Genomic DNA, 26,558 nt, shown 5'->3' with positions numbered 1-26,558 from the left:
GCTTTGTACACTCACCAACCGTATCGCCCACAACGTCGCAGAGAGCTTCAATGCGTACCTGTCAAAAGGTTTCAGCCGTGAGGTTGTGTGGGTGAAATGGACGACATCGCCGACGATGGTGTCATGTGCGAACCACTGTCTATGGTGTCATCCCCAGGAAGCGACGTTGCCTTCTTGCATGGATCAACCACGCTTTATTCCTTCGCCGATCGGGGTCACTATCGCTTGTTTCATTCATAATTAATGCGGTTTAATAAGCTGAAAATTTTAAAATAAGATACCTTTGTGTCGTTTTTACAGATTCCAGATTATTACCGGTAGAAATACATTATTGAGAATAAGTGTATAATACAACCTTAAATCGTCATCATTTTGATTTATTTATCCAGTTCATTCAGCAGATCGACTTATAGGCCCGTAACTCTTTCGGAAGTATTCCTTAAGAGAGAAACACGATGATTTTTAAGTGTGATATGTTTATGATTTAAATGGTCGCATGTCGCCTTTGTGAAAACATGCCCACTCATTTCAAGCACACCAAGGATGCTCATTAATGAAACCACAGACCATATTATAGGTCTCTGATGAAACACTTGCAGACATGCAGTCTTTAATATTTGTATTCATGAAGCTCAATTTATTGTTTTTTTCCTTTTTTCATGCATGAACAGTTTGGCTCGTAGACTAGAATTGTTAACCATGCACAGGACTTTTGAGCGACATTCTGGCTTTCGAGGCCTTGAAAGTGGTTTAGACTTTGAATATGCATGAAGATGATGAATGTTGCTAAAAAATTGTGTGAACCATATTTCATGTTTCATGTGTCTGCTTTGTTGATAATATAAATTTATGATATAAAATCTATAAAACTTTAAATAACACTATGATTTCCATGAATGAGTCAACATGGTAAGCCTACTTTACAAAAGTGAAAATGTGGCCATTTATCCCTTTCACTGTGTTCATGCAATTATCATTTTGTTTAAGTCTGAATGTTAGCCTAGGCTATATATGAACAATGTTGTTTTATGTACAGAATATATTTCAGGACCCAAATATTTGAGCTGGTTCAAGTCAAGATGTGGCTGTGATTGTTTTGGACGACTTTATAGACGCCTCTTCCCACTAGGATATAAGAAAGAATTCAAGAGTCTAATCGCCATAGCATGGCCAATTGTAAGTGTTTTGTATGCACGTTTAATGTGTATGTAAGGTAATAGTCAGAAACACATTGTGATGGATTGTATTACCATATTCAAGATATGAGGCACCCAGTTTTGCATATAATAAATCATATTTGTTCCTTATGTGCTGTGTCAGGTTTAAGAACACCAGATTCTTTCATATTACTGAGTTACTCTGTCATGCCATGAAAGAATCTGCTTCTCTTGAACTTCTCTTGAGTAGTAGATATAACACATTGATAACAGAAATACATGAAACATACATTGTTTATGTTTTACTTAGAAGAATTATTGAGCATGGAATATCTCCTTAATGGATGATAAATATCACCTTGTAGCTGTTTTATGGGTGCCAAATAATGTACATGAACACATAATGTAATTTCAGCAGAAAGCCTCTGTGGCTGCATGAGTGGATTGATGTAGGATGTGTTCGGGTGAATTGTTTTGTTTAGAAGCTGGGAACTTTTTTTAGGCATGTTACCACTTAGGATCTAAAGTAGATTGAGAAATGTATAGTGTGAGATAGGACAAGTATATAAATATAGAATTTATTGTAAACTTTACAATTGTGGCATCGGCACTGTAATAGAAGGAACTTCGAACCCTGTCATCTTATTTTCTTTGACTTTTCATTCCAGACTGTGACCACCTTCTTCCAGCAGTTGCTGTTCCTCGTCACCTCCATGTTTGTTGGCCATCTTGGTCAGCTTCAGCTGGATGCGGCAGCTCTTGGCCTAACAGTGAGTTCACCTCTAATTGCATCATTTGTGTCTGCTCATCATATCTTAACTAATTAATATGGATTAATTCAGTAATAGTTGCATCTACAAAGAGTTGGAAAGGAGTGTGTATTTTCATGAGAGCCTAGTGGTTAAAGTGTTCGCTTGCCACGCCGAAGACCTGGGTTCGATTCCCGACATGGGTTCAGTATGTGAAGCCCATTTCTGGTTTTCCCTGCCGTGATGTTGCAGCAATCGTGCTAAAAGCAGGGTAAAACCAAACTGAATGCATTAAAACAATACATCAGAATTTAGGAAAATAGGAACATTAAAAAAATCCCAATTTTGAACAAAATAATGATTTTCCCTAATTTGCCTGCCAAGGGCACTTTGTGTAGAATCCTAGATGAATCTGTGGTTGATGTATTTCCAGATGACCAATGTGACTGGGCTGTCTGTCATGGCTGGACTAGCATCAGCTTGTGATACTCTCTTCCCTCAGGTCAGGAGGAATGACGGGAAACACTAATTGACATGATTAATAAAACTCAGCATAGCCTACCTATATTTATATCACTCTTTTTAGACTATACACAATTTGGGGGGACGGGTGGCCCAGTCATCTAAGGCGCCGCGATTCACTGTGCAGAGTTGCGTCCCTTGGTCACGCCAGAAACCTATGATTGTGGGTTCAAATCCCGGTTTGCTCTGATTATGTTTTTAGGTTTGTCAGCACCATACCCGTGCTCGTGGGTTTCATGGAAGTGGTAAACGTCTGAGACCTGCATCACTTCGGGCTTTCCTCCCACATTAAGCTGACACGCCACGATATGACTGGAATACTGTCAAAAGCGGCGTTAAACCCAACTCACTCACTCCCTCCTCGCTCACTCACTCACTATACACAATTTGGTATTTTAGAGAAATATAAGAGTGCCTTTTGTTGTAATAACTTGTATCTTGTCCTGTATGCATGATTTACACAATGAGTTTCATACATTAGAAATAACTTTCTTAAGTGAACGTAAAAGCAGTGTCTATATTTTTTATTTGTTCTACTTTCCTTATAATTGGCTATAAAGTTAGAACTGTTATACAATGAATAGAATACCCGACTGAAGTGTTTTAAGAAGACACTCCCTGTTTGCTACCTTACTTATAAAAGTGAAAGCAATCGTATGTCATTGCAGATTTACACTGTCCAGTTGTTGTGAGATTGCATTGGAAAGGCTATATAACTGGAGTATGTAATGCTTCATAATGAAACTGTTCTTATTCAGTTCATCAGAGTGGAAACGAGTCTTTAGATTCAGGTAGTTGTTTGAAATGTACAGTTCTCTTGATCCCGTGACCATCATGAATTTGGATTTGGACTTACAGACTTGTTCCTGTATGTTCTCAGACACTTCCACATCATTTTGTTTTAATATTCTTCAGATTTATGGCAGCTCCAACAGAAGAAATCTTGGTATTGTTTTACAAAAAGGTGAGTAGGACCATTATCAGATAATAATTTACTACATGACCATTACGACACATACCATATGATAATTACAGTGATACATCTTGACCATGTGATGACGAGATTCACGCAATATCCCAGCACATACCTGCAAATATAATCTTGACAGGATTATTTGCACACAAATACTGCTGGTATTTGATTGGGTCAATATTTTTTCTATCTTAAAGGGTCAGTAATTGGCAGATTTGAAGGATTATGCCAATTATTGTTATCTGTGACCTCAAAACTATGGCCTTAATTAATAACAGTTTTGGCATGTTTATGTGGCAAATACTTACCAGGGTTGTTTGATTATAGTTTTTAAAGTTTTTTTGTTAATTTAAAGACTAGCCATGATCATTTCCCAAGGAAATCAAGTTTTATTTTTACCATGGGAACAAAAGCTATTGAGCCTGTCTTGCTACCACAGCAACAGAAACTGTTCAGTCTCTCTTGCAACTATGCTAACAAAACCTTTTGAATCTTTCTTGCTACCATGGCAACAGGAACTAATGAGTCTTGCAACCATGGCAACAGACACTATTGAGTCTCTCTTGCTACAATGGCAACAGGAACTACTCAGTATCTTTTGCTGCGAGGGCAACAGGAACCATTGTCCTGGAACTTTTTGAAACTGCTCCTCAATGGAATCCCTTGGGTTATTTTATGCCACAGTTTTTTTGTGGGGATAGTCCTGAGGATATGTGAAGAGGATACTTGACCTATCTTTTCAACTTAATTATCTCATCTTGTGACCTGATAGATTTTCCTGATTTTCATTAGTGGTGGTCTTGAATCTGTCAGTTTTCAGGCATTTTAGTTTTAACTGCCCTAAGTCGAAAAAAGCCTGGTGTTACCAAACCATTTATTTTCTAGTGGTGATTCTCAAAATCGGCATGTACCCCAGAAAATGTTAATTTTATCAGGTCACGTAATGAGACAAACGTTTTGTTGGACAAGAAAAGCCAAATGTTCCACAGTATGCAATGTATCAATGTCCCTATTGTGACGTATGTGTTGTTACTTCCAGCCCTGGTTGTCTTGTTGCTGCTGTGTATACCATGCTGGGCCATCTTCATCAATGTTGAACATGTTCTCCTGGCCACTGGACAGGACCCTGTGGTGGCCAAGTAAGTATGTTGTCAGTGCTGCTTTCCAAGTCGGGGGTAGCACAGGGTTTGCCTGTTTGTAACCTGTGGCGATTCTAGGTTAGAATAAATGTCTCCAGTAACCTCTGCATGTCGTAACAAGCAATAAAATGGATCGAGTGGTCAGGCTTGGTGACTTGGTTCATTTGAGTATTTTCTCAGCAACTATGAAAACAGAGAGCTGTTTTGATAACGGGTAGCGACAGGCATGTTACTTTCTGTTTTCAGTTGTCTTGTATTAGACACATATTTTGCCCAGACAGAAGTGATGTCATTTAATCGGAAGTGTGTATAACTTTATTTTTAAGGTAGCTGGAGGCCTAGAACTTTCTGTTTTTTAGTTGTCTTGCAATATAGACCGCAAACCAAGAGTGTTGTCAGCAGATTTGGAGAGATGTCATTAGGCTTGAAGTGATGTTTTACAGTGTAAAAGGCATTTTAGACAAGGTACTTAAATCTGCTGTGAGGAATGCATTTCACCAAACTGGTGAAACTGGAAATGCATACTGGTATGTTATGATTTCTGTGGAAATCTAGAAATTGCAATGAAAGTGGTACTTGAAAATACTTTTCTTGTTTTATTTCATGTAAAGCTGTATTCTCTGCTCTGATAATATATTTGAATTGATTTTTCTCACGTCTTTCAGCCTGGCTGGACAATTTGCACTGTGCTATATTCCAATTCTCCCAGTAAGTGTGTTTCCTAGAGTTTGTGTCATCATTAGCATTATCTTGTATACTCCCCAGGGAGCTGAGAATGAATGTGCACTCTGTTCCATAAACTGGGGTAATAATGATGTAATGCCATGATTATTCACTTGGTCCATTATTATTATCATTATTATTGATTAGGTTAACCTAAAGTGAGAAGATCGTCCTGCCGTTGACTGATGTTAACTTCCCCATTGGTGCTCCAGTGAAGAACAGGTCCCAAGTACCTCCTATATGTTGACTAAACTTGGGTTTGCTAGCGATGATGTATGGCTTTATGCCCTAACAACAATGATTGTTGCTCGTGGTTTCAACCATGGATTTGGTTGATTGCATGTCATTGTACCCTGAAGGCATGGATTGTTGCTCATAATATCAATCACTGGTTTGTCTGGTCCAGATTTAAATGGGCTGCTATCTATATTTAGAATATTGCTGAGTGAAGCATTAAACAACAAACTGTGAAATATAGCTGACTGCATTCGGCCACTCACTAATGCTATCATCTAGAAATGACATATTTCCTAATGTAACTGTGTCACAATTTGAATGAAGTATGTCAAGGAATGTTTTTTTTTTTTATTGTCTTACAGTTATGATGTTCATTAGATAACTTTTTGCTTTAATGCAAAGAGGGGCTGTTGAGTAGTGGTTAAAGCGTTCCCTTGTCACGCCGAAGACCCGGGTTCGATTCCCGACATGGGTACAATGTGTGAAGCCCATTTTGGGTGTCCCCCGCCGTGATATTGCTAGAATATTGCTAAAAGCGGCGTAAAATCAAACTCACTCACTTTAATTCAACGTCTGGGTGTGTATAGAAAAAAGTTAAGAGGCTTCTTAATGGATTGGGTGAACAGGCTGTGTGACTTGGTTGTTAGCATGTCATCATACCTTGATAGCATTGATTATTGCTCGCTCTTCATCTCAGTAATTGGATTGCCTGGTCCAGACTCAATAATTTACAGGTCGCCATCATACAGCTGGATTATTGCTGACTGTGGCATTAAACAGCAAAGGAGACACTCCATCAATTTACTGTGGTCTTTGTTTTCAGGCAAATGCACTGTATTGTGTGTTAAGCAAGTACCTCCAGGCCCAGGTAAGACAAATATTTTTATCATGTTTGTCGACCATTTTATCAAATGTCACTGCCAAAAATGATATTTGTTAAGAGATAAGTTCCTTGATTAACTTTAGCTGATAATTCAGGAAAAGAGAATCCATATATCCTTGAACTAAGTTGTCAGATTACAAGCCTTGGCTCCAGCTGTATGTTCAGTTTCCTCCTCATATTGAAAGGTTGTTACGGAGCATATCCCAACATCATATGGCAGAATGTTACTGTTGTGTGTTAGTTACAATATCTTGCCATTAATAGCTGTCATATTACTGGAATGTGTCATAAAGCAATATTTATTTATTCATTGTTACAATGTTTTGTGTTTGTTATTGTGTTGTATGGTTGTTAGAGTGTCGTATTTGTTACAGAGCTGTATGGTTGTCACAGTGTTGTATGGTTGTTACAGAGCTGTAAGGTTGTTCTAGTGCTGTATGGTTGTTATAGTGCTGTATGGTTGTTACAGTGTTGTATGGTTGTCACAGTGTTGTATGGTTGTTACAGAGCCGTAAGGTTGTTCTAGTGCTGTATGGTTGTTATAGTGCTGTATGGTTGTTCTAGTGCTGTATGGTTGTTACAGTGTTGTATGGTTGTTACAGTGTTGTATGGTTGTTCTAGTGCTGTATGGTTGTTACAGTGTTGTATGGTTGTCACAGTGTTGTATGGTTGTTACAATGTTTATAACATTGTTTTATGGTTGTTACATATTGTGTTACGACCCGTGAAGATCCAGGGTAGAATAAGAGGCGACTAACGGGATTGGGTGGTCAGGCTCGCTGACTTGGATGCTCACGATATCAGTCACTGGATTGTCTGTATTGTTGATTATTTACAGACCGCCGTCATATAGGTGGAATATTGGTGAGTGCGACACAACAGTGTTGTATGGATGTTACAATGTTTGTTAGTCTTGTATGGTTGTGACAGTGTTGTATGGTTGTTACAATGTTGTATGGTTGTGACAGTGTTGTGTGGTTGTAACAATGTTGTATGTTGTGACAGTGTTGTATGGTTGTTACAATGTGGTATGGTTGTTATCATTATGTGTGTTTGTTGCAAAATATGTGTTTGTTACAACAGCATTGTGTGTACAATGTGTGTGTTTCAATGTTGTATGATTGATACAATGTGCGTTACATTGTATTTATAGTGTGGTTATCACAGTTTATGTGTGTTATAGTGTTGCATGGTTGGTACAATTTCTGTGTCATGTTGTAGTATGGTTATCATTTGTGTGTGTTGTGTGGTTGTTACAGTGTTGGGTGTGTTACAGTTTTGTGGTTGTTACAGTGTTGTGTGTGTTACACTTTTGTGTGGTTGTTACTATGTTGTATTTGTTACAGAGTGTTGTGATCCCCTCGTGTCTGATCCTCCTCGCCGGGAACCTCCTCAATGCTGCTCTTCTTGCCCTCTTCCTGTTCTGGCTCAAGATGGAGTTGCTGTAAGTAACAATCATGTTCTGCCTTGTGTATGCCAGCTGCATTGACCTCTTTTCTTTAAGGATTCTGTTACACATTTTGTAAGTCATCCAAGGTTGCATGTTACCTGTCTTTGCCTTTACTAGCTAACAGGAAAATTAGGTGTCCCCACCAAAATACTGATTTTTTTATCCACTTTGCCTGCCATGGGCACTTAGTTTTGAATCCTGGATAAATCCTAGTATTACTTCTACTGGACAAGAAAGTTAGGAATCATGAATATTTTTGGGAATATTCTTATGAAATTGGGTGCCCATTCTTCACAATAAAATATCAGCCAAAATGCTCCACTTTTTTTGTTCAGTGTATATGTACTTTACATTTGGAGATTTCATAAACATATTAAAAAAATGGGTATGGGTTGGGTGTGGACTATTGACGACTTCTTATTCTGATTTTGATAAGAGACCAATTTCTTTCAGAGGAGCAAGTTTGGCTATTGGCCTTAGTTTCTGGGCAGTGGTATTTCTCCATGTTGGGTACATCAAAGCCAGCAAGATCTATCAGGACACCTGGTCTGGTAAGTCATCAAGATCTATCAGGACAGTTACCCGGGTTAGTCATCAAGATAGAGCAGGAAACCTAGTCTGGTAAGTCATCAAGATCTATCAGGACAGTTACCCGGGTTAGTCATCAAGATAGAGCAGGAAACCTAGTCTGGTAAGACAGCTAGATAGAGCAGGACACCTGGTTTGGTAAGACTGCTAGATAGAGCAGGACACCTGGTTTGGTAAGACTGCTAGATAGAGCAGGACACCTGGTTTGGTAAGACTGCTAGATAGAGCAGGACACCTGGTTTGGTAAGACTGCTAGATAGAGCAGGACACCTGGTTTGGTAAGACTGCTAGATAGAGCAGGACACCTGGTTTGGTAAGACCGCTAGATAGAGCAGGACACCTAGCCTGGTAAGAGAGCTAGATAGAGCAGGACACCTAGTCTGGTAAGACAGCTAGATAGAGCAGGACACCTAGCCTGGTAAGACAGCTAGATAGAGCAGGACACCTAGTCTGGTAAGACAGCTAGATAGAGCAGGACACCTAGTCTGGTAAGACAGCTACATAGAGCAGGACACCTAGTCTGGTAAGACAGCTAGATAGAGCAGGACACCTAGTCTGGTAAGACAGCTAGATAGAGCAGGACACCTAGTCTGGTAAGACAGCTAGATAGAGCAGGACACCTAGTCTGGTAAGACAGCTAGATAGAGCAGGACACCTAGCCTGGTAAGACAGCTAGATAGAGCAGGACACCTAGTGTGGTAAGACAGCTAGATAGAGCAGGGCACCTAGTCTGGTTAGACAGCTAGATAGAGCATATGCATTGACATGATGATGTGTTGCTATGGGCTGCTTTTCAAACAATGAAGTAAATAAAACATTTTATCTGAACTAGCCAATTGGCACAAAGCAAACAAATATTATTTTCACTGGTAATTACCAAGAATAATTGCAGTGATATCCTTACCCTTATGGTTTGTATCTGTCTGTAGATATGACACACTATGATCATTCACACTGACTGATTGGATGTTTCAGGTTGGTCGGTGCAGTGTCTGTCAGAGTGGAAAGTATTCTTCAGCCTGGCACTTCCTGGACTTTTCATGATGTGTCTGGAGTGGTGGTGCTTCGAGATTGTTGTGATCTTGGCAGGTTGGTAGCTAGCATTGTGGTCCTTGGAGATTGTTGTGATCTTGGCAGGTTGGTAGCTGGCATTGTGGTGCTTGGAGATTGTGGTGATCTTGGCAGGTTGGTAGCTTAAATTGTGGTGCTTGGAGATTGTGGTGATCTTGGCAGGTTGGTAGCCAATCATTGTCTTGCTGGGAGAACGTTAGGCAGTGCTCAGACAGCTTCAAGAAATGGATTTATAGGGTCATTTTTTGTGTTGAGTGCATGCTTCAATGTTCCTATCTGGAAATCCTCAGTGTAATGACAAGTTAAAGTGATATCAGTAAATTCAAATTCATAGAAACTTTTAATGCTGAATTTGAATTTATCTTTGTCTCTCTGCTGTCTGTACGTTCTGAGTACTATAGATAAAGGGAACACTTTGGCCACTTGAGAGCGCTTGTATATTTTATCAATGCATTTTCCCCCTCATGAACGTAATGGGCTTTCGTCATGCCATGCAGGTGCTTGCTCTGCCAAGTGTAGTAAACTCAATGCCTTTGAAATATAGTAAGATAGTCTTGTTTGCCTTGTATTTTAGTTTCAGACTAAATGATGTAACTGGAACTAGATTGAACACAGAAAGTGCAGTTCAAGTAAATGCTTAAGTCACATGAATGATGGTTTTGAGAAATTGTTTCTGTAGGGTACCACCCGTTAAGATCCGGGGTAGAATAGTTTCAGCAACCCTTGCTTGCTGTAAAAGGCGACTATGCTTGTCATAAGAGGCGACTAATAGGATCTGGTGGACAGACTCGCTGACTTGGGTGATGCATGTCATCGTATCCCAATTGTGTAGATTGGTGCTCATGATGTTAATCACTGGATCATCTGGTCCAGACTTGATTACTTTCAGACCGCCGTCATATAACTGAAATATTGCTGAGTGCGGCGTTAAACAATAATCAAACAGTAGTATATTTTGTTATCACGAAACTGGTTCTCCCAGACTGTGCTAGTTTTGAAGCATGTATCTCTTTGCAGGTCTGCTGAGTGGTGTGGAACTTGCAACTCATTCGATAGTGTTCCAGCTGTCCGTCATCATGTTCATGGTGAGAATTAAGTGTCATGATGAGTGTTGTGTGTCCATGGTGAGTGTTGAGCATAATGATGAGCGTTTCATGTTCCTGGTACATGGTGACTGTTCCTGGTGAGGATTGGGTGGGTGTCCCAGGTGAGTGTTGGATTTTCTTGGTGAGCGTTGGATGTTCCTGGTGAGTGTTGGATGTTTCTGATTTGTGTTAGGAGTTGCTGGTGAGTGTTGGATGTTCCTGATGAGTGTTGGGTGCTCGAGGTGAGTGATGAATGTTCCTGTTGAGCATATGATGTTCCAGGTGAGTGTTGGATGTTCATGATGAGTGTTGGGTGCTCCAGGTGAGTGTTGGATGTTCCTGTTGAGCATATGATGTTCCAGGTGAGTGTTGAATGTTCTTGTTGAGCATATGATGTGCCAGGTGAGTGTTGGATGTTCCTGTTGAGCATATGATGTTCCAGGTGAGTCTTGAATGTTCTTGTTGAGCATATGATGTTCCAGGTGAGTGTTGGATGTTCCTGTTGAGCATATGATGTTCCATGTGAGTGTTGAATGTTCCTGTTGAGCATATGATGTTCCAGGTGAGAGATTGGATGTTCCTGGTGAGTGTTGGATGTTATTGGTGAATGTCGGATATATCTGGTGAGTGTTGGATGTTCCAGGTGAGTGTTGGATGTTCCAGGTGAATGTTGGGTGTCCCTGATGAGTGTTGGATGTTATTGGTGAATGTCGGATATATCTGGTGAGTGTTGGATGTTCCAGGCCAGTGTTGGATGTTCCAGGTGAGTGTTGGGTGTTCCAGGTGAGTGTTTGATGTTATTGGTGAATGTCGGATATATCTGGTGAGTGTTGGATGTTCCAGGTGAGTGTTTGATGTTATTGATGAACGTCGGATATATCTGGTGAGTGTTGGATGTTCCACGTGAGTGTTGGATGTTTGTGGTGAGTGTTGGATGTTCTTGGTGAGTGTTGGGTGTTCCAGGTGAGTGTTGGGTGTTCCAGGTGAGTGTTGGATGTTCCAGGTGAGTGTTGGGTGTTCCAGGTGAGTGTTTGATGTTATTGGTGAATGTCGGATATATCTGGTGAGTGTTGGATGTTCCAGGTGAGTGTTTGATGTTATTGATGAACGTCGGATATATCTGGTGAGTGTTGGATGTTCCAGGTGAGTGTTGGATGTTCCAGGCGAGTGTTCGATGTTCCTGGTGAGTGTTGGGTGTTCCAGGTGAGTGTTTGATGTTATTGGTGAATGTCGGATATATCTGTTGAGTGTTGGATGTTCTTGGTGAGTGTTGGATGTTCCAGTTGAGTGTTGGATGTTCCAGGTGAGTGTTGGATGTTCTTGGTGAGTGTTGGGTGTTCCAGGTGAGTGTTGGGTGTTCCTGGTGAGTGTTGGATGTTCCAGGTGAGTGTTGGGTGTTCCAGGTGAGTGTTGGGTGTTCCAGGTGAGTGTTTGATGTTATTGGTGAATGTCGGATATATCTGGTGAGTGTTGGATGTTCCAGGTGAGTGTTGGATGTTCCACGTGAGTGTTGGATGTTCGTGGTGAGTGTTTGATGTTCTTGGCGAGTGTTGGGTGTTCCAGGTGAGTGTTGGGTGTTCCAGGTGAGCGTTGGGTGTTCCAGGTGAGTGTTGGGTGTTCCAGGTGAGTGTTTGATGTTATTGGTGAATGTCGGATATATCTGGTGAGTGTTGGGTGTTCCAGGTGAGTGTTGGGTGTTCCAGGTGAGTGTTTGATGTTATTGGTGAATGTCGGATATATCTGGTGAGTGTTGGATGTTCCAGGCCAGTGTTGGGTGTTCCAGGTGAGTGTTGGGTGTTCCAGGTGAGTGTTTGATGTTATTGGTGAATGTCGGATATATCTGGTGAGTGTTGGATGTACCATGTGAGTGTTGGGTGTTCCAGGTGAGTGTTTGATGTTATTGGTGGATGTCGGATATATCTGGTGAGTGTTGGATGTTCCAGGTGAGTGTTGGATGTTCCTGCTGAGCATTTGATGTTCCAGGTGAGTGTTATATGTTCCTGGTGAGTGTTTGATGTTATTGGTGAATGACGGATATATCTGTTGAGTGTTGGATGTTCCAGGTGAGTGTTTGATGTTATTGGTGAATGTCGGATATATCTGGTGAGTGTTGGATGTTCCAGGTGAGTGTTGGGTGTTCCAGGTGCGTGTTTGATGTTATTGGTGAATGTCGGATATATCTGGTGAGTGTTGGATGTTCCAGGTGAGTGTTGGATGTTCCTGCTGAGCATTTGATGTTCCAGGTGAGTGTTATATGTTCCTGGTGAGTGTTTGATGTTATTGGTGAATGACGGATATATCTGTTGAGTGTTGGATGTTCTTGGTGAGTGTTGGATGTTCCAGGTGAGTGTTGGATGTTCCTGCTGAGCATTTGATGTTCCAGGTGAGTGTTATATGTTCCTGGTGAGTGTTTGATGTTATTGGTGAATGACGGATATATCTGTTGAGTGTTGGATGTTCTTGGTGAGTGTTGGATGTTCCAGGTGAGTGTCGGATGTTCCAGGTGAGTGTTGGCTGTTCCAGGTGAGTTTTGGATGTTCCTCGTGAGTTTTGGATGTTCCTCGTGAGTGTTGGATGTTATTGGTGAATGACTGATATATCTGTTGAGTGTTGGGTGTTCCAGGTGAGTGTTGGGTGTTCCAGGTGAGAGTTGGGTGTTCCAGGTGAGTGTTGGGTGTTCCAGGTGAGTTTTGGATGTTCCTCGTGAGTGTTGGATGTTATTGGTGAATGTCGGATATTCCTGGTGAGTTTTGGATGTTCCTGGTTTGTGTTGGGTGTTCCTTGTGAGTGTTGGATATCCCTGTATATCTTGGAAAGCGTCAGTTCTGCCTACAAAAGATCTAGCTAAAAAAGTGGTAATAAATGTATTTTCAGTTTGCACTTGGAATGGCTGTTGCTTCCAGTGTCCGTGTGGGCAACCATCTTGGAGAGGGCAACCCTATGGAAGCCATGACAGCGGCCCATGTCTCCATCTCCATCATGTGTACGTTTTCAATCTAAAGAAAAAAACCTGAAGTATAAGTTATTTGTATCAGTATTGAATGCTGTATTGCTCCTTTGTAAAGTTAATATATGTTTTGACTGGCGATAAAAAAGATTGACCTGTAAGTTCTGAGCCCCACAAAAAAGGGATTGCATAAGAGTGAAATCTTTTATTGTATTCTGATGACAAAAATTGAGTCAATTGAGCAAAATCCTTCTCTGTGACAAGAAAGTAAGAAAAGCAGAGGTCTGTGAGCTTTGGAAAGTGGACAAACAACACCAGGAAAGGATGCCCCTTCCTATGCCACTATAAAGAGGTGGGCAGCAGAGTTGACCCCTGTCTGGAAGGCCTGTGTCAGCAGCACCAGAATCCATAATACGGTGATGACCAACTGGCTAATGACTGGTGTCATATTGCTAATTCAGAAAGCATTTTCCAGGAGACATTATGTTCCATTGTCAAGGAAACTTTGGCATTGAAGAAAGTATCAGCTCATTGGGTTCTAAAGCTAACGTCTGATAAAAAATGCACCAGGCACAACATGTCTCATGATAATGTAGCTCTGTTTAGAGCTCATCCAGAAAGGTTCTGGCAACTATTTGTGAAACTATTTGTGAGTCCAAACAAAAATCAAAACAATGGAAGCATTTCACATCACCACCCCCAAAGAAGGCAAAGACTATCCCATCAACTGAATGACGTCATAGCAGCTGTGGAGAACCTTATGGACAGCCAAGGGAAGGACTTCTCCGAAACTGGGATAAAATTCCTCCAACATGGTTGGCAAAAGTGTATCAATGTGGGGATTATGTTGAAAAATGAATCATTCTAATGTCTCCAGGTCAAGTCTTTCTATGTGAGGCTCAAAACATTTCAATCACTCTTCGTAATTAGACCAATTACAGTTAATTACAATAAAATGTAAAGCACTCTTAATTATCTAACAATGTATATAGACCATATGTGCTGTATAGTTGGAAAATATTTTCATACTTGACCTTGACGTTCTTGACCTTGACCATGTCTACTTTCAGGGGTCCTAGCTTTATTTGTGGCACTGCTGTTGCTTTTACTACGACGAGTCATTCCCTTAGCTTTTACTAATGAGAAGTAAGTAAACTACTTTGTCTGTGCTTGTAGCACACCTGGCTAAAAGGGCTATGGTCTGTGACATGAGCGAGTCAGATTGTGCTTAAAACTATCATGAGACGACCCCTCTTATTCTGTCATTCCCAGTACCATTGTGTAGCATGTGCGTTGTTGTGCTCTTCCTCCTACCATTGTGCCCCCCTCTTTTCAAGATGTCACCTTGTACACAACACGATAGTTTTTCCAGTGATGGGAATAGAAATAGCAAACAGCAGATATTGTTGGGTACAGGGTACCGGTATTCATAGTCATGTAGCATGTTGACATTTAATAGACTAATACTGATTTTGAGTTATTGTAATATTTACCATTCTCATTTGGAGCCAATAGGCCTGTGTATGCTGTATTAGGATGCACATAGTGTATTGTGATGAATAGTTACCAGGATTTATTGTCACATACGTAATATACTGGTACCTGCAGGCTCCTTCACGCCATTTTCATTCATGTATTGACACTAAGTGTTTGTTTCTTCCAGATCTGTGATCGACCTTATAATTCAAATTCTGCCAATGATTGCTCTCTTCCATCTGTTTGATGCCACACAGGTGAGCTATGAATACAGTATCACCTGTACTGGGTCACACGGGTGAGCTATAAATACTGTATCAATCTACTGTCACACAGGTGAGCTATAAATACAGTATCACTGTACTGGGTCACACAGGTGAGCTATAAATACTGTTTCAATCTACTGTCACACAGGTGAGCTATAAATACAGTATCACCCGTACTGGGTCACACAGGTGAGCTATAAATACTGTATCAATCTACTGTCACACAGGTGGGCTATAAATACAGTATCTACTGTACTTGGTCACACAGGTGAGCTATAAATACTGTATCAATCTACTGTCACACAGGTGAGCTATAAATACAGTATCACTCTGCTGAGTCACACAGGTGAGCTATAAATACAGTTTCACTCTACTGGGTCACAGAGGTGAGCTATAAATACAGCATCACCTCTACTGGGTCACACAGGTGAGCTATAAATACAGTACCATTCTACTGGGTCACACAGGTGAGCTTTAAATACAGTTTTACTCTACTGGGTCACACAGGTGAGCTATAAATACAGCATCACCTGTACAGGGTCACACAGGTGAGCTATAAATACAGTTTCACTCTACTTGATCACACAGGTGAGCTATTAATACAGCATCACCTGTACTGGGTCACAGAGGTTTCATCATCAACACTCTCGGGTTTGTATGCACTGTGGCTCTTTAACCAACAGTTCAAGCCCCTGTCTGCTTTCAGTGTGAACACACCGATAACAACACCAGTATTTCTCATGTAACGTGCCATTGTCTTGTGGCCACCAACTCTTAACATTGCTTTAATATCGGCAATAGTAGAGGTCACACAAAGCCAAACCAAAATATTATTCGTTTCTTTGATTTAATCAATGAAAAGATACATTGAGAACTCTTGTACAGAAAATAGTGTATTACAAGTAATTGCATACAATATAAAGTGTCACCATTATAAACATTTTTTTGTATCGATTGATAAGTGACCTAAAATATGATACTTGAGTTGTATTGTAGTTGTTACACGTCAAGTACACGTGCTCATTCTATTTTTTGTTAATCGTAAGTTGATACGAGGGATAAGGTGAAAACAAGACTTTCCGCCGTTAAGGAATATTACTTACAGTAATGACAAAAATTGCAAAATGAGTCTTACAAGAAATATCCATTTTTCTTACGATAAACATCATAAATAAGATGTGATCACCTGGTTACAATTTGGGAAACTCCAGTAGGCAGGTGACTATGTATAGTCCATATTGAGCAGCGTTTGTAGCCTACCCACATTACCACCATGAACTGAAAGAATAATACGTGCATATGTACTATTTAAAGTGCTATTCACTGCTTTGAAAAGTTTACTGATAAATATGACCCCCTGCAGTCTCCTGACTGCCAATCTTTTCCCTGATTGTAAATGCGTGATCAAAACTTAAAGATGATGTTTATAGCTAGGAATTTATGGCCTACTTTCAATTAATATGTGTAAGCAGACATGCAGCTATCTTCGTTAATTTATCATTGTGATATTTTGTGGTTCTATTTCAAGTGGTGAGGATGATAGTCCTATGACAAATGTCAGCAATGATTTATAAAGACCAGATATTTTATTGAATAATTGAAATGTTGAATATTGATTCTGACAATTGGGTAGTAGTTTAAGACACAGTTTGTGCTCTGAGTACAATATCATACTTCCTAGGAAGCTTTGAATGCAATTTACTTGTACACTGATCTGTTGACATTGGTAAAAGGTGTTTAGCATCTTGAGCTTGACTAGGGTGCAATAAGAATGTGATGATGAGGATGAGGATGATGAGGAAAAGAATGATGAGGATAAGGATGATGAGGATGATGAGAATGAGGATGATGATGAGGATGACGATGAAGAGGAGGATGATGATGAGGAGGATGAGCATGATGATGAGGAGGATGAGGATGATGAGGAGGATGATGATGACGATGAGGATGATGATGATGAGGATGATGATGATGAGGAGGATGAGGATGATGATGAGGAGGATGATGATGATGATGAGGATGAGGAGGATGATGATGACGATGAGGATGATGAGGATGATGATGAGGATGATGAGGATGAGGATGAGGAGGATGAGGATGAGGATGATGTGGATGATGATCATAAGGATGATGATCATAAGGATGATGATGATGATGAGGAGGAGGAGGATGATGAGGATGAGGATGATGAGAATGACGATGATGATGAGGATGACGATGAAGAGGATGATGATGATGATGATGATGAGGATGAGGAGGATAAGGATGAAGATGAGGATGATGATGATGATGAGGAGGATGATGATGATGATAAGGAGGATAATGAGGAGGATGAGGAGGATGAGGATGAGGAGGATGAGGATAATGAGGAGTATGAGGAGGATGATGATGACGATGAGGACGATGAGGAGGATGAGGATGAAGATGATAAGGGGGATGAGGATGATGATGATGATGTGGATGATGATCATAAGGATGATGATGAGGAGAGTGAGGATGAGGAGGATGCGGATGAGGATGATAAGGGGGATGAGGATGAGGATGAGGAGGATGATTAGGATGAGGATGACAATGAGGATGATGAAGATAATAAGGATAAGGATGAGGAGGATGATGACGAGGATGATGATGATGATGATGATGAGGAGAGTGAGGATGAGGAGGATGAGGATGATGATGATGATGAGGATGATAAGGGGGAGGATGAGGATGAGGATGATGTGGATGATGATCATAAGGATGATGATGAGGAGGAGAGTGAGGATGAGGATGAGGATGATAAGGGGGAGGAGGATGAGGATGATGATAAGGAGGATGATGATGATGAGGAGGATGAGGATGATGATGATAAGGGGGAGGAGGATGAGGATGAGGATGAGGAGGATGATGATGACGATGATGAGGATGATGAGGATGAGGATGAGGATGAAGAGGAGGATGAGGATGATGAGGATGAGGATGATGTGGATGATGATCATAAGGATGATGATGAGGAGAGTGAGGATGATGATGAGGAGGAGAGTGAGGATGAGGAGGATGCGGATGATGATGATAAGGGGGATGAGGATGAGGATGATGATGATGATTAGGATGAGGATGACAATGAGGATGAGGATGATGAGGATGATGAAGATAATAAGGATGAGGATGATGATAAGGATGAGGAGGAGGATGACGAGGATGATGATGATGATGAGGAGAGTGAGGATGAGGAGGATGAGGAGGATGATGATGATGATGATGATGAGGATGAGGATGATAAGGGAGAGGATGATGGTGATGATGAGGATTAGGATGATGAGGATTAGGATGATAAGGATGAGGAGGAGGAGGATGATAAGGATGAGGATGACGATGAGGAGGATGAGGATGATGAGGATGAGGATGATAAGGGAGAGGATGATGGTGATGATGAGGATTAGGATGATAAGGATGAGGATGATGAGGATGAGGATGATGAGGATGAGGATGACGATGAGGAGGATGATCATAAGGATGATGATGAGGAGGAGAGTGAGGATGATGAGGATGAGGATGATAAGGGGGAGGATGAGGATGATGATGACGATGATGAGGATGATGATGATGAGGATGAGGAGGATGAAGATGAGGATGAAGAGGAGGATGATGAGGAGGATGATGATGAGGATGAGGATGATAAGGATGAGGATGATGTTGATGATGATCATAAGGATGATGATGATGAGGAGAGTGAGGATGCGGATGAGGATGATAAGGGGGATGAGGATGAGGATGAGGAGGATGATTAGGATGAGGATGACAATGAGGATGAGGATGATGAGGATGATGAAGATAATAAGGATGAGGATGATGATAAGGATGAGGAGGAGGATGACGAGGATGATGTTGAGAGTGAGGATGAGGATGATGAGGATGAGGATGATGATGAGGATGATGAGGATGAGGATAAGGGTGATAAGGGGGAGGATGAGGATGAGGATGATGAGGATTAGGATGATAAGGATGAGGATGACGATGAGGATGACGATGATGAGGAGGATGAGGATGAGGATGATAAGGATGAGGAGGAGGATTATGAGGATGATGAGGATAAGGATGATGATGATGATGTTGATGACGATGATGAGGATGATAAGGATGAGGAGGATGACGATGAGGATGAGGAGGAGGATGACGATGACGATGAGGATGATGAGGATGAGGATGATGATGATGATGATGGATGAGGATGACGATGACGATGAGGAGGATGATGATGAGGATGATGATGAGGAGGATGAGGATGATGAGGAGGATGAGGATGATAAGGATGAGGATGACGATGAGGAGGAGGATGATGAGGATAAGGATGAGGATGATGATGATGATGATGAGGAGGATGAGGATGATGACGATGAGGATGAGGAGGATGAGGAGGATGACGATGAGGAGGATGATGATGATGAGGATGACGAGGAGGAGGAGGAGGATGAGGATGATGATGGTTTATGAGTGAGAGCTATTTTTATTTTTATTGTAGTCTTGTAGTATTTGACAGTATCCTCTGTCGACAGGGTGTCTGCAGTGGCGTGTTGCGAGGGTCTGGCAAGCAGTTGTTTGGCGCCACCATGAACTTTTTCTCCTACTACGTTATAGCCCTGCCGATTGGTGCACTGCTCATGTTCAAGACATTCTTACGACTTGAAGGTACTCAATAATATCTTGCATTAATTTACTTTTTAGTCTCTTTTATTCCCCAATGATGATTCTTGATTTGTCAGCACTGTATTCCTGTGCTTGTGGCTTTCCAAGACGTGTCTCTGCAGTCTTACCACCAACATGAAGTAAACATGCCGTAATACAACAGAAATAGTGTCAATACCTGTTACCCACTCACTCACTCACTCACTCACTCACTCACTCACTCACTCCAACCCTCCCTCCATCCCTCCCTCCCTCCCTCCCTCATATTGCTGGAATATTGCTAAAAGCGGCATTAAATCATACTCACTCAACTAGAGGTGATAGATGTGATTTATACATTCTGAAAACATGGTAAAGTGCAACAAATAATTCCCTTGGTAAGAAATGGGGCATTTAACAATCAATTTGTTTTTTCAAGGTTTGAATTTCATTAATTTATGCTCGGAAAGCTGAACCTCATCACTGTCAGTAGTTTCATGTTTGTCTCAAGCGTCATGACGACCATCCACTTCAGCTGTTGTTGAAGATGTTGCCAAAGCCCAACTCACACCTACACCTTGGTTGTGTTACAGGTATGTGGTCTGCTCTGATTCTGTCCGTGTTCCTCCAATCTATGGCCTTCCTCATCAAGATTGGAGTCATAGACTGGACCAAACAGTCGAAACTTGTAAGTATACAAACAGTGTGGTCTGGACCTGCTACATTCATTAAAACAGCCTGCAGGGGCACGGGTGGCCCAGTTGTCTAAGGCGCTACAATTCACTGTGTAGAGTTGCGTCCCTTGGGCACGCCAGAAACCTATGATTGTGGGTTCTTATAACTGTTTGCCCGATTATGTTTCTAGGTTTGTCTGCACCATACTCATGCTCGTAGGTTTCACTGAAGTGGTAAACGTCTGAGACCTGCATCATTTCGGGCTTTCCTCCCACACCATGCTGACACACCGTAATATAACTGGAATACTGTTGAAAACAGCAATAAACCCAACTCACTCACCAAAACAGCATACAGTCACTTTCCACATGATGGAGTAAGAATTGTGGATTGCATGTTCCATTTTATTTGTATAGCGGGCACAGACGGCACAGTCGTCAAAGGTGAGCAATTTGCTGTGCATCCCTTAGTTGTTCCAGAATCCTATGATCGTAGGTTTGAATCTGAGATTCACTCTCATTATGTTTCTAGGTTTCTCACCACAATGATCTTGCTCATGAGTTTCACTAAAGTGGTAAATGGTAATGTCTGACACCTGCATCACCTCGATCACTTTGGACATCCTCCAACATGAAATATGGGGATATAACAGAAATTCTGTTCAAAACGGTGTTAAACCGAACTCATTCACTGGTTATTATTATTTTGTTAAGGATGAAATCAGTTAATTATATGCCCGGCCTTTTAGGTCGTGGGTATATAGTTATACCAAGGTTCCGTCCGTCCTTCCAAAAACTTTGTCCACGCGATTTCTCTTAAACTATTCAGTGGATTCATCTCAAACTTAGTACATATAATCTGTGTCATATGGAGGGGTGCAGTCAAAAGAAAAAAATTGTTTTTATTAATTTTCCATTTTTTTATGAATTTTTCAAACCCTAACCCTATCCATTATTTAATTTGAAACTACTGACACACTAGGTGGGTCGGGGGTATAAGTGAGCCACGCTCACTTTTGCCCTTTTTATCATGACATAAAGGTGTGGTTTAGAAGATTCTACTTCAGTGATGTAAAGATAACAAGTTCATACCTTAGTTATGATCTGTTTCAGGCTCAAAACCGTGCTGGTGCTACAGGCAGCGACCAAGAACCAACAGATAAAGGTATTCATACGTAACACTGGCTTGAATAGATTCAGCATGAATATGTATCTGTTGTGGGGATATTGTGTATACCAGTCTAGAACTGTGCTAACGGAGCTAGAAGAGGAGCAGGGATGTGAAACACCCCTTTTGAAACATTCTGTATCATTATACACTAGTTTATGGGTGATCATGTAAACTAAATGTAATGGCATCATTGTTCTGTAAATCTATCATTTGATGGTATGCTTTTAAAATTGACACGGGGCGGTCGGGTAGCCTAGTGGTTAAAGCGTTCGCTCGTCACGCCGAAGACCTGGGTTTGATTCCCGACATGGGTACAATGTGTGAAGCCCATTTCTGGTGTCCCCCGCCGTGATATTGCTCAAATATTGCTAAAAGCGGCATAAAACCATACTCACTCACTCAAAATTGACACAATTCCAAACAGCGGCCAGGCAAGAACATGGGGGTCAGGGCTGGCATCATGGGGCACACTTCACATGATTTCCAAGAGTTTTACTGATGTCATGTCACTGCATATGTTCATAACACTCAAGCCTACTTAGATGGGGCTTTGATGTTAGATTATTCATTGAACTGTGAGTGTGTCTCTTTCCAGAGTAGAAATGTCAGTTATATGTAACATGAAATATTGATAAATTTAATTTTTCAAGAAGCCATTCTTTTTTCTGTCGCACAAAGTATTTCAGCCTGTTCAACCTGTGCACGTCCTGATTAGCTCTATTTATTACCTACGAGGGCAAACATATCGAGGTTCATAAAAATCATATGAACCATAGGGTCATTTCACGTCACGAGACAACTAGTGTATTGTTTCCATCATCCGTACAGCATTGTTGACGTTCGAATCTTATTTCGCTTTTGCTCGGGAAATACCAGAATTTAGACACTTGTTTCGTAAACATAGTGGGACATAAACACTCATATAGTATCCTCTATGTATCATGTCATTGTTTTCCAGACATATCCCCTCTACACCGCCCAATGTCGATGTCAGACACGGACCTCATGGAGGCTGACCACATCCAGCTGTCCACCTACAGCAGTCTGGAGAGTGTACGCAGCAGTCAGTCTGACGAGCTGACCGACCTCCAGAAAACGCTACTGAAGCGTGGCGTGTTTGTGGTCTGTCTGCTCATGGTCCTCGCCATGGGCATCATCATTGACCGCGTCTTGTCCCATCTCAACAACCACAGCAACTGTTTTCTTATACTCGGAAAAGATTTGAATTTGACACTTATCTATCACGACCTCCATAGCAACCAGACGATGAGGAATCTAACACTGGATGAGGTGCAGTTCCTGAATACGACGTATTGGTTCGAGAGAGAGCATCATGGGAATGCCACCTTCACATATTGTAATGGGTTTATTTCTGAAAGACCGGATCCATCAGCAACGCTTTTAAATATGTCGTCATACTTGTTCAACTTTCACCCCAGGATGCCACATAGGCCGGTGTTTTAGAGGGAGATTAAGCCACAAACATGTACAGAGATGTTTGTGTCTCAAGTTGTCATGTACAGTATTTTCCAAGAATGATGTTAGACTACCTTTGTCCTGTTTCATTGAACTGTTGAAAAATCAATGCAAAACGATCACTTAAACCTTGTTTTAATATTAATGTCACTTTCCTTTAGATGACATTTAGAGGACCTGTGAGGCTTCCTGCAACCCATTCCTCAAAGCGATGTTAGCGTTGTGACTGTCCTAAGTCTGTGGTAAAGCGTGGAAGTTTCGATTGTCTAAGCGCTACGATTGCTTTCACCATTGAGGGATGGGCTCTGGTCAGAATAGGTTCCCATTACCCATGATAGTTCTTAAAATAAGAACTGGCCAGAATGGATCAGCTGATTGATATGTGTGGCCTAACTGATTATGTGGCGTCTACCTGACTACACTATTTGGGCTCATACTGTCAGCCACTGATCTTTCTAGCCATGATAACGATGTAATATTGCTGGCTGTGGCATAAAACAACATTCACTCACTCCTTCCAGGGAAGGAACGATGTTGCACATGGTCAGTGGCTTATATAATGTTTTATTCTCAATGGCGTTTTTTCGCTAGTGAACTTTTGTCTGTATTCCATTGTTTTCTGTGATGTTATTGATTTGCTAGAACTGCCGTCTACCCATGCATAGTCCGTCTTTAGAAATGTACAAAGCATCATTTTTTGTTCATTGGGAACTCCTTTTATGCTGTATGTCAGTGTTTTACAAGTGGCAGTTTTTAAGGTATAAAAGTCTTTATGAGCTCTTGCAACAGTGATGATAGTCAGTGCTCAGTATTATTTGCAGAGAAGATCAAACAGTATATCAAGTTTATTTTATACCAATATTTTATTCAGATATACAGTTAGATATATATTTGTTTATGGATTTTGTTTTATGAACTATGTTATTACTTTAGCTTGCTTTATTTTTATGATTGCACTTGTTAATTTGTTAATTGTCATCCCATGATCAATAGAGGTGAGGTGCTTGTTGAAAAGAGTGTTCACAGTAATAATTACTTCACTCAATACTCATCATCAGTGAGAGGTGCAGTAACTTGTATTGTAAACCCGAAATACTGATGAAAAATGCAAGAGTATGCATGAGTATGTATATACTTTAGACTGTAATCATTCTGAAACTGGTTTTATTGATCCTCATTCATCATTGAAGGGGAGGGGAGGGGTTTCCCGGAGTGGTTGGAGTGTTGGTTTCCCAGAGTGGTTGGATCATGGGTTTCTCGGAGTGGTTGGAGTGTTGGTTTCCCAGAGTGGTTGGAGCATGGGTTTCCAGAGCGGTTGGGGTGTGGGTTTCCCGGAGTGGTTGGAGTTTAGGTTTCCCGGAGTGGTTGGAGCGTCGGTTTCCCAGAATGGTTTGATCATGGGTTTGCCGGAGTGGTTGGAGCGTGGGTTTCCCAGAGTGGTTGGAGTGTATGTTTCCCAGAGTGGTTGGATCATGGGTTTCCCAGAGTGGTTGGAGTGTGGGTTTCCCGGAGTGGTTGGAGTGTTGTTTTCCCAGAGTGGTTGGAGTGTAGGTTTCCCGGAGTGGTTGGAGTGTGGGTTTCCCAGAGTGGTTGGAGCATGGGTTTCCAGAGTGGTTGGGGTGTGGGTTTCCCGGAGTGGATGGAGCGTGGGTTTCCCAGAGTTGTTGGAGTGTAGGTTTCCCAGAGTGGTTGGAGCGTTGGTTTCCCAGAGTGGTTGGAGTGTAGGTTTCCCAGAGTGGTTGGATCATGGGTTTCCCGGAGTGGTTGGAGTGTGGATTTCTGGGAGTGGTTGGAGCATGGGTTTCCCAGGAGTGGTTTGAGTGTTCAGCCTGCTTCACAGCCACTTCCCTCCCACTGACACCCATGATATGACTGGAAGCTTGTTCAAAGTGGTCCAACTCGCTCCATCTCTGGAATTCTATTAAGAATATAGATTATTTCATTTTTGTTACTGGTTAGAAACCATTGTTGATGGTAACTGGGACATAATTACATGTGGTATTATTCATACTCATAGATATGAAATTTTGTATTTGACATAAAACATTTCATTGTTTTGTGAATCAAATCTTGAAATAACTCTTTGTGTCATTTTGGGTGAAGTAAAGTAATCAGACAAGTACACATCTTCCCAAGGAAAGTGAGTTCACTGACTATTAAAGTCCAGTTTCAACCCTTGCCGAACTAGGCTGGTATTATGGAGTTACATTTTGGCTGGACTAACGAGTCTATGCAAAGTCCAATCAAAATCGCTCACCGAAATCGAAATCCGGTTCGTTAACTGTTGTGCAGATTTCGGTCGATTGCAGGATTTGCAAATCATGTGCACAGCCAACTCGTCAGCAGATATTTTCCAAATCTTTTCATGTTTTTAATCAAGGTGCTCACGTGATTTGATGTATATCGCGATGTAAGGCCCGTTTTATCACAATATAGATCTTGATTATCGAACAGATCGTCCTGACTGGGCGCCACCATTTTTGGTGAAACAAACAAAGTGATACTAGAGGTGGAATCTCATTGATCCATAGGAGAGGCTTAGAGGGAACATAACTGGTATAGCCACTGGTGGCGTTATGATCGAGCCCAGTAATTCTAGCCTAGTTCGGCAAGGGTGGAAACTGGACTTTTAAGTCAGTTTACTCTCTTGCTTCGGGAAGATGACAGGTACATGGACATCAGTGCAATCAAAGACTCACCTTGGATGGTGTTGAGGAATTGGATTATTTTTTTTATAAAAATGTCTTTCATACGTTTGTCTGAGATCAACTTGATAAGATGAGGAATTCCCAAATAACACAATGGAATTGTTAACACAGGTATTAGTATTATTTGAAGTTCAGCATGAAAGTCATGGGTCCTTGTCACAACCGTAATGTTAAAAGTTGAAGGTTTAGGAGGTCCCTAGATTCAAATACTATCGGAGCAAACCTTAAGGACCTCTGGACCCCCTTTTTTTCAACACTGTATCAGCTTGACATATGTACATGTCGGGATCCATCTCTAAATGTTTGCAGAGAAAACTGGGGGGGCTCCACTCTACATCCTCAATTGTCCAGTGTATTATATCTCCTTTCTATCATGATAAATACCCTGGACCCTTATGCCACCAACGTGATGTCACCATCTCCATCTCTCTGAGGCTAAAAAAATAATAGCCTTGGTTCTCAGGACCCCCGGCATGAAGTCAGCTGTACGTTTTGCAACATGATTTCACGATATTATTGTAAACAAAATTCAGTTTCATACTAGCATGAACAACCCCCCCCCCAAAACCAAAAAATAATTTGATTGGATGGCTGTTTGATGGCATCATGTCATTCAAAT

The 26,558-nt window shown here is 41.2% G+C and overlaps 1 protein-coding gene across 1 annotated transcript; it reads left to right on the top strand.

Moving 5' to 3' along the window:
* On the top strand, positions 1 to 25,499 carry LOC124112229 (multidrug and toxin extrusion protein 1-like). The gene is made up of 19 exons (XM_046472243.2): positions 1 to 214; positions 1,049 to 1,176; positions 1,826 to 1,927; positions 2,340 to 2,408; positions 3,344 to 3,392; positions 4,441 to 4,540; positions 5,206 to 5,248; positions 6,324 to 6,368; positions 7,730 to 7,827; positions 8,287 to 8,384; positions 9,397 to 9,510; positions 10,510 to 10,577; positions 13,452 to 13,560; positions 14,595 to 14,670; positions 15,188 to 15,257; positions 19,802 to 19,934; positions 20,504 to 20,598; positions 21,698 to 21,749; positions 22,714 to 25,499. The coding sequence occupies exons 1-19, from the start codon at positions 97 to 99 to the stop codon at positions 23,217 to 23,219; spliced, it is 2,073 nt and encodes a 690-aa protein (XP_046328199.1). The 5' UTR covers positions 1 to 96; the 3' UTR covers positions 23,220 to 25,499.
* The last annotated feature ends 1,059 nt before the right edge of the window (positions 25,500 to 26,558 follow it).

Source organism: Haliotis rufescens, unplaced genomic scaffold (assembly GCF_023055435.1).
Source record: "Haliotis rufescens isolate VD_foot unplaced genomic scaffold, xgHalRufe1.0.p SCAF_19, whole genome shotgun sequence".
Lineage (NCBI taxonomy): Eukaryota > Metazoa > Mollusca > Gastropoda > Lepetellida > Haliotidae > Haliotis > Haliotis rufescens.
This window is presented reverse-complemented; position numbering and strand designations above follow the sequence as displayed.

Bases quoted from the DNA above. Each gene is read 5' to 3' on its own strand.
- LOC124112229 (XM_046472243.2), top strand. From the start codon at position 97: ATGGACGACATCGCCGACGATGGTGTCATGTGCGAACCACTGTCTATG. The intron at 20,599-21,697 runs GTAAGTATACAA...GATCTGTTTCAG, and splicing joins GGACCAAACAGTCGAAACTT to GCTCAAAACCGTGCTGGTGC. The intron at 21,750-22,713 runs GTATTCATACGT...ATTGTTTTCCAG, and splicing joins CCAAGAACCAACAGATAAAG to ACATATCCCCTCTACACCGC.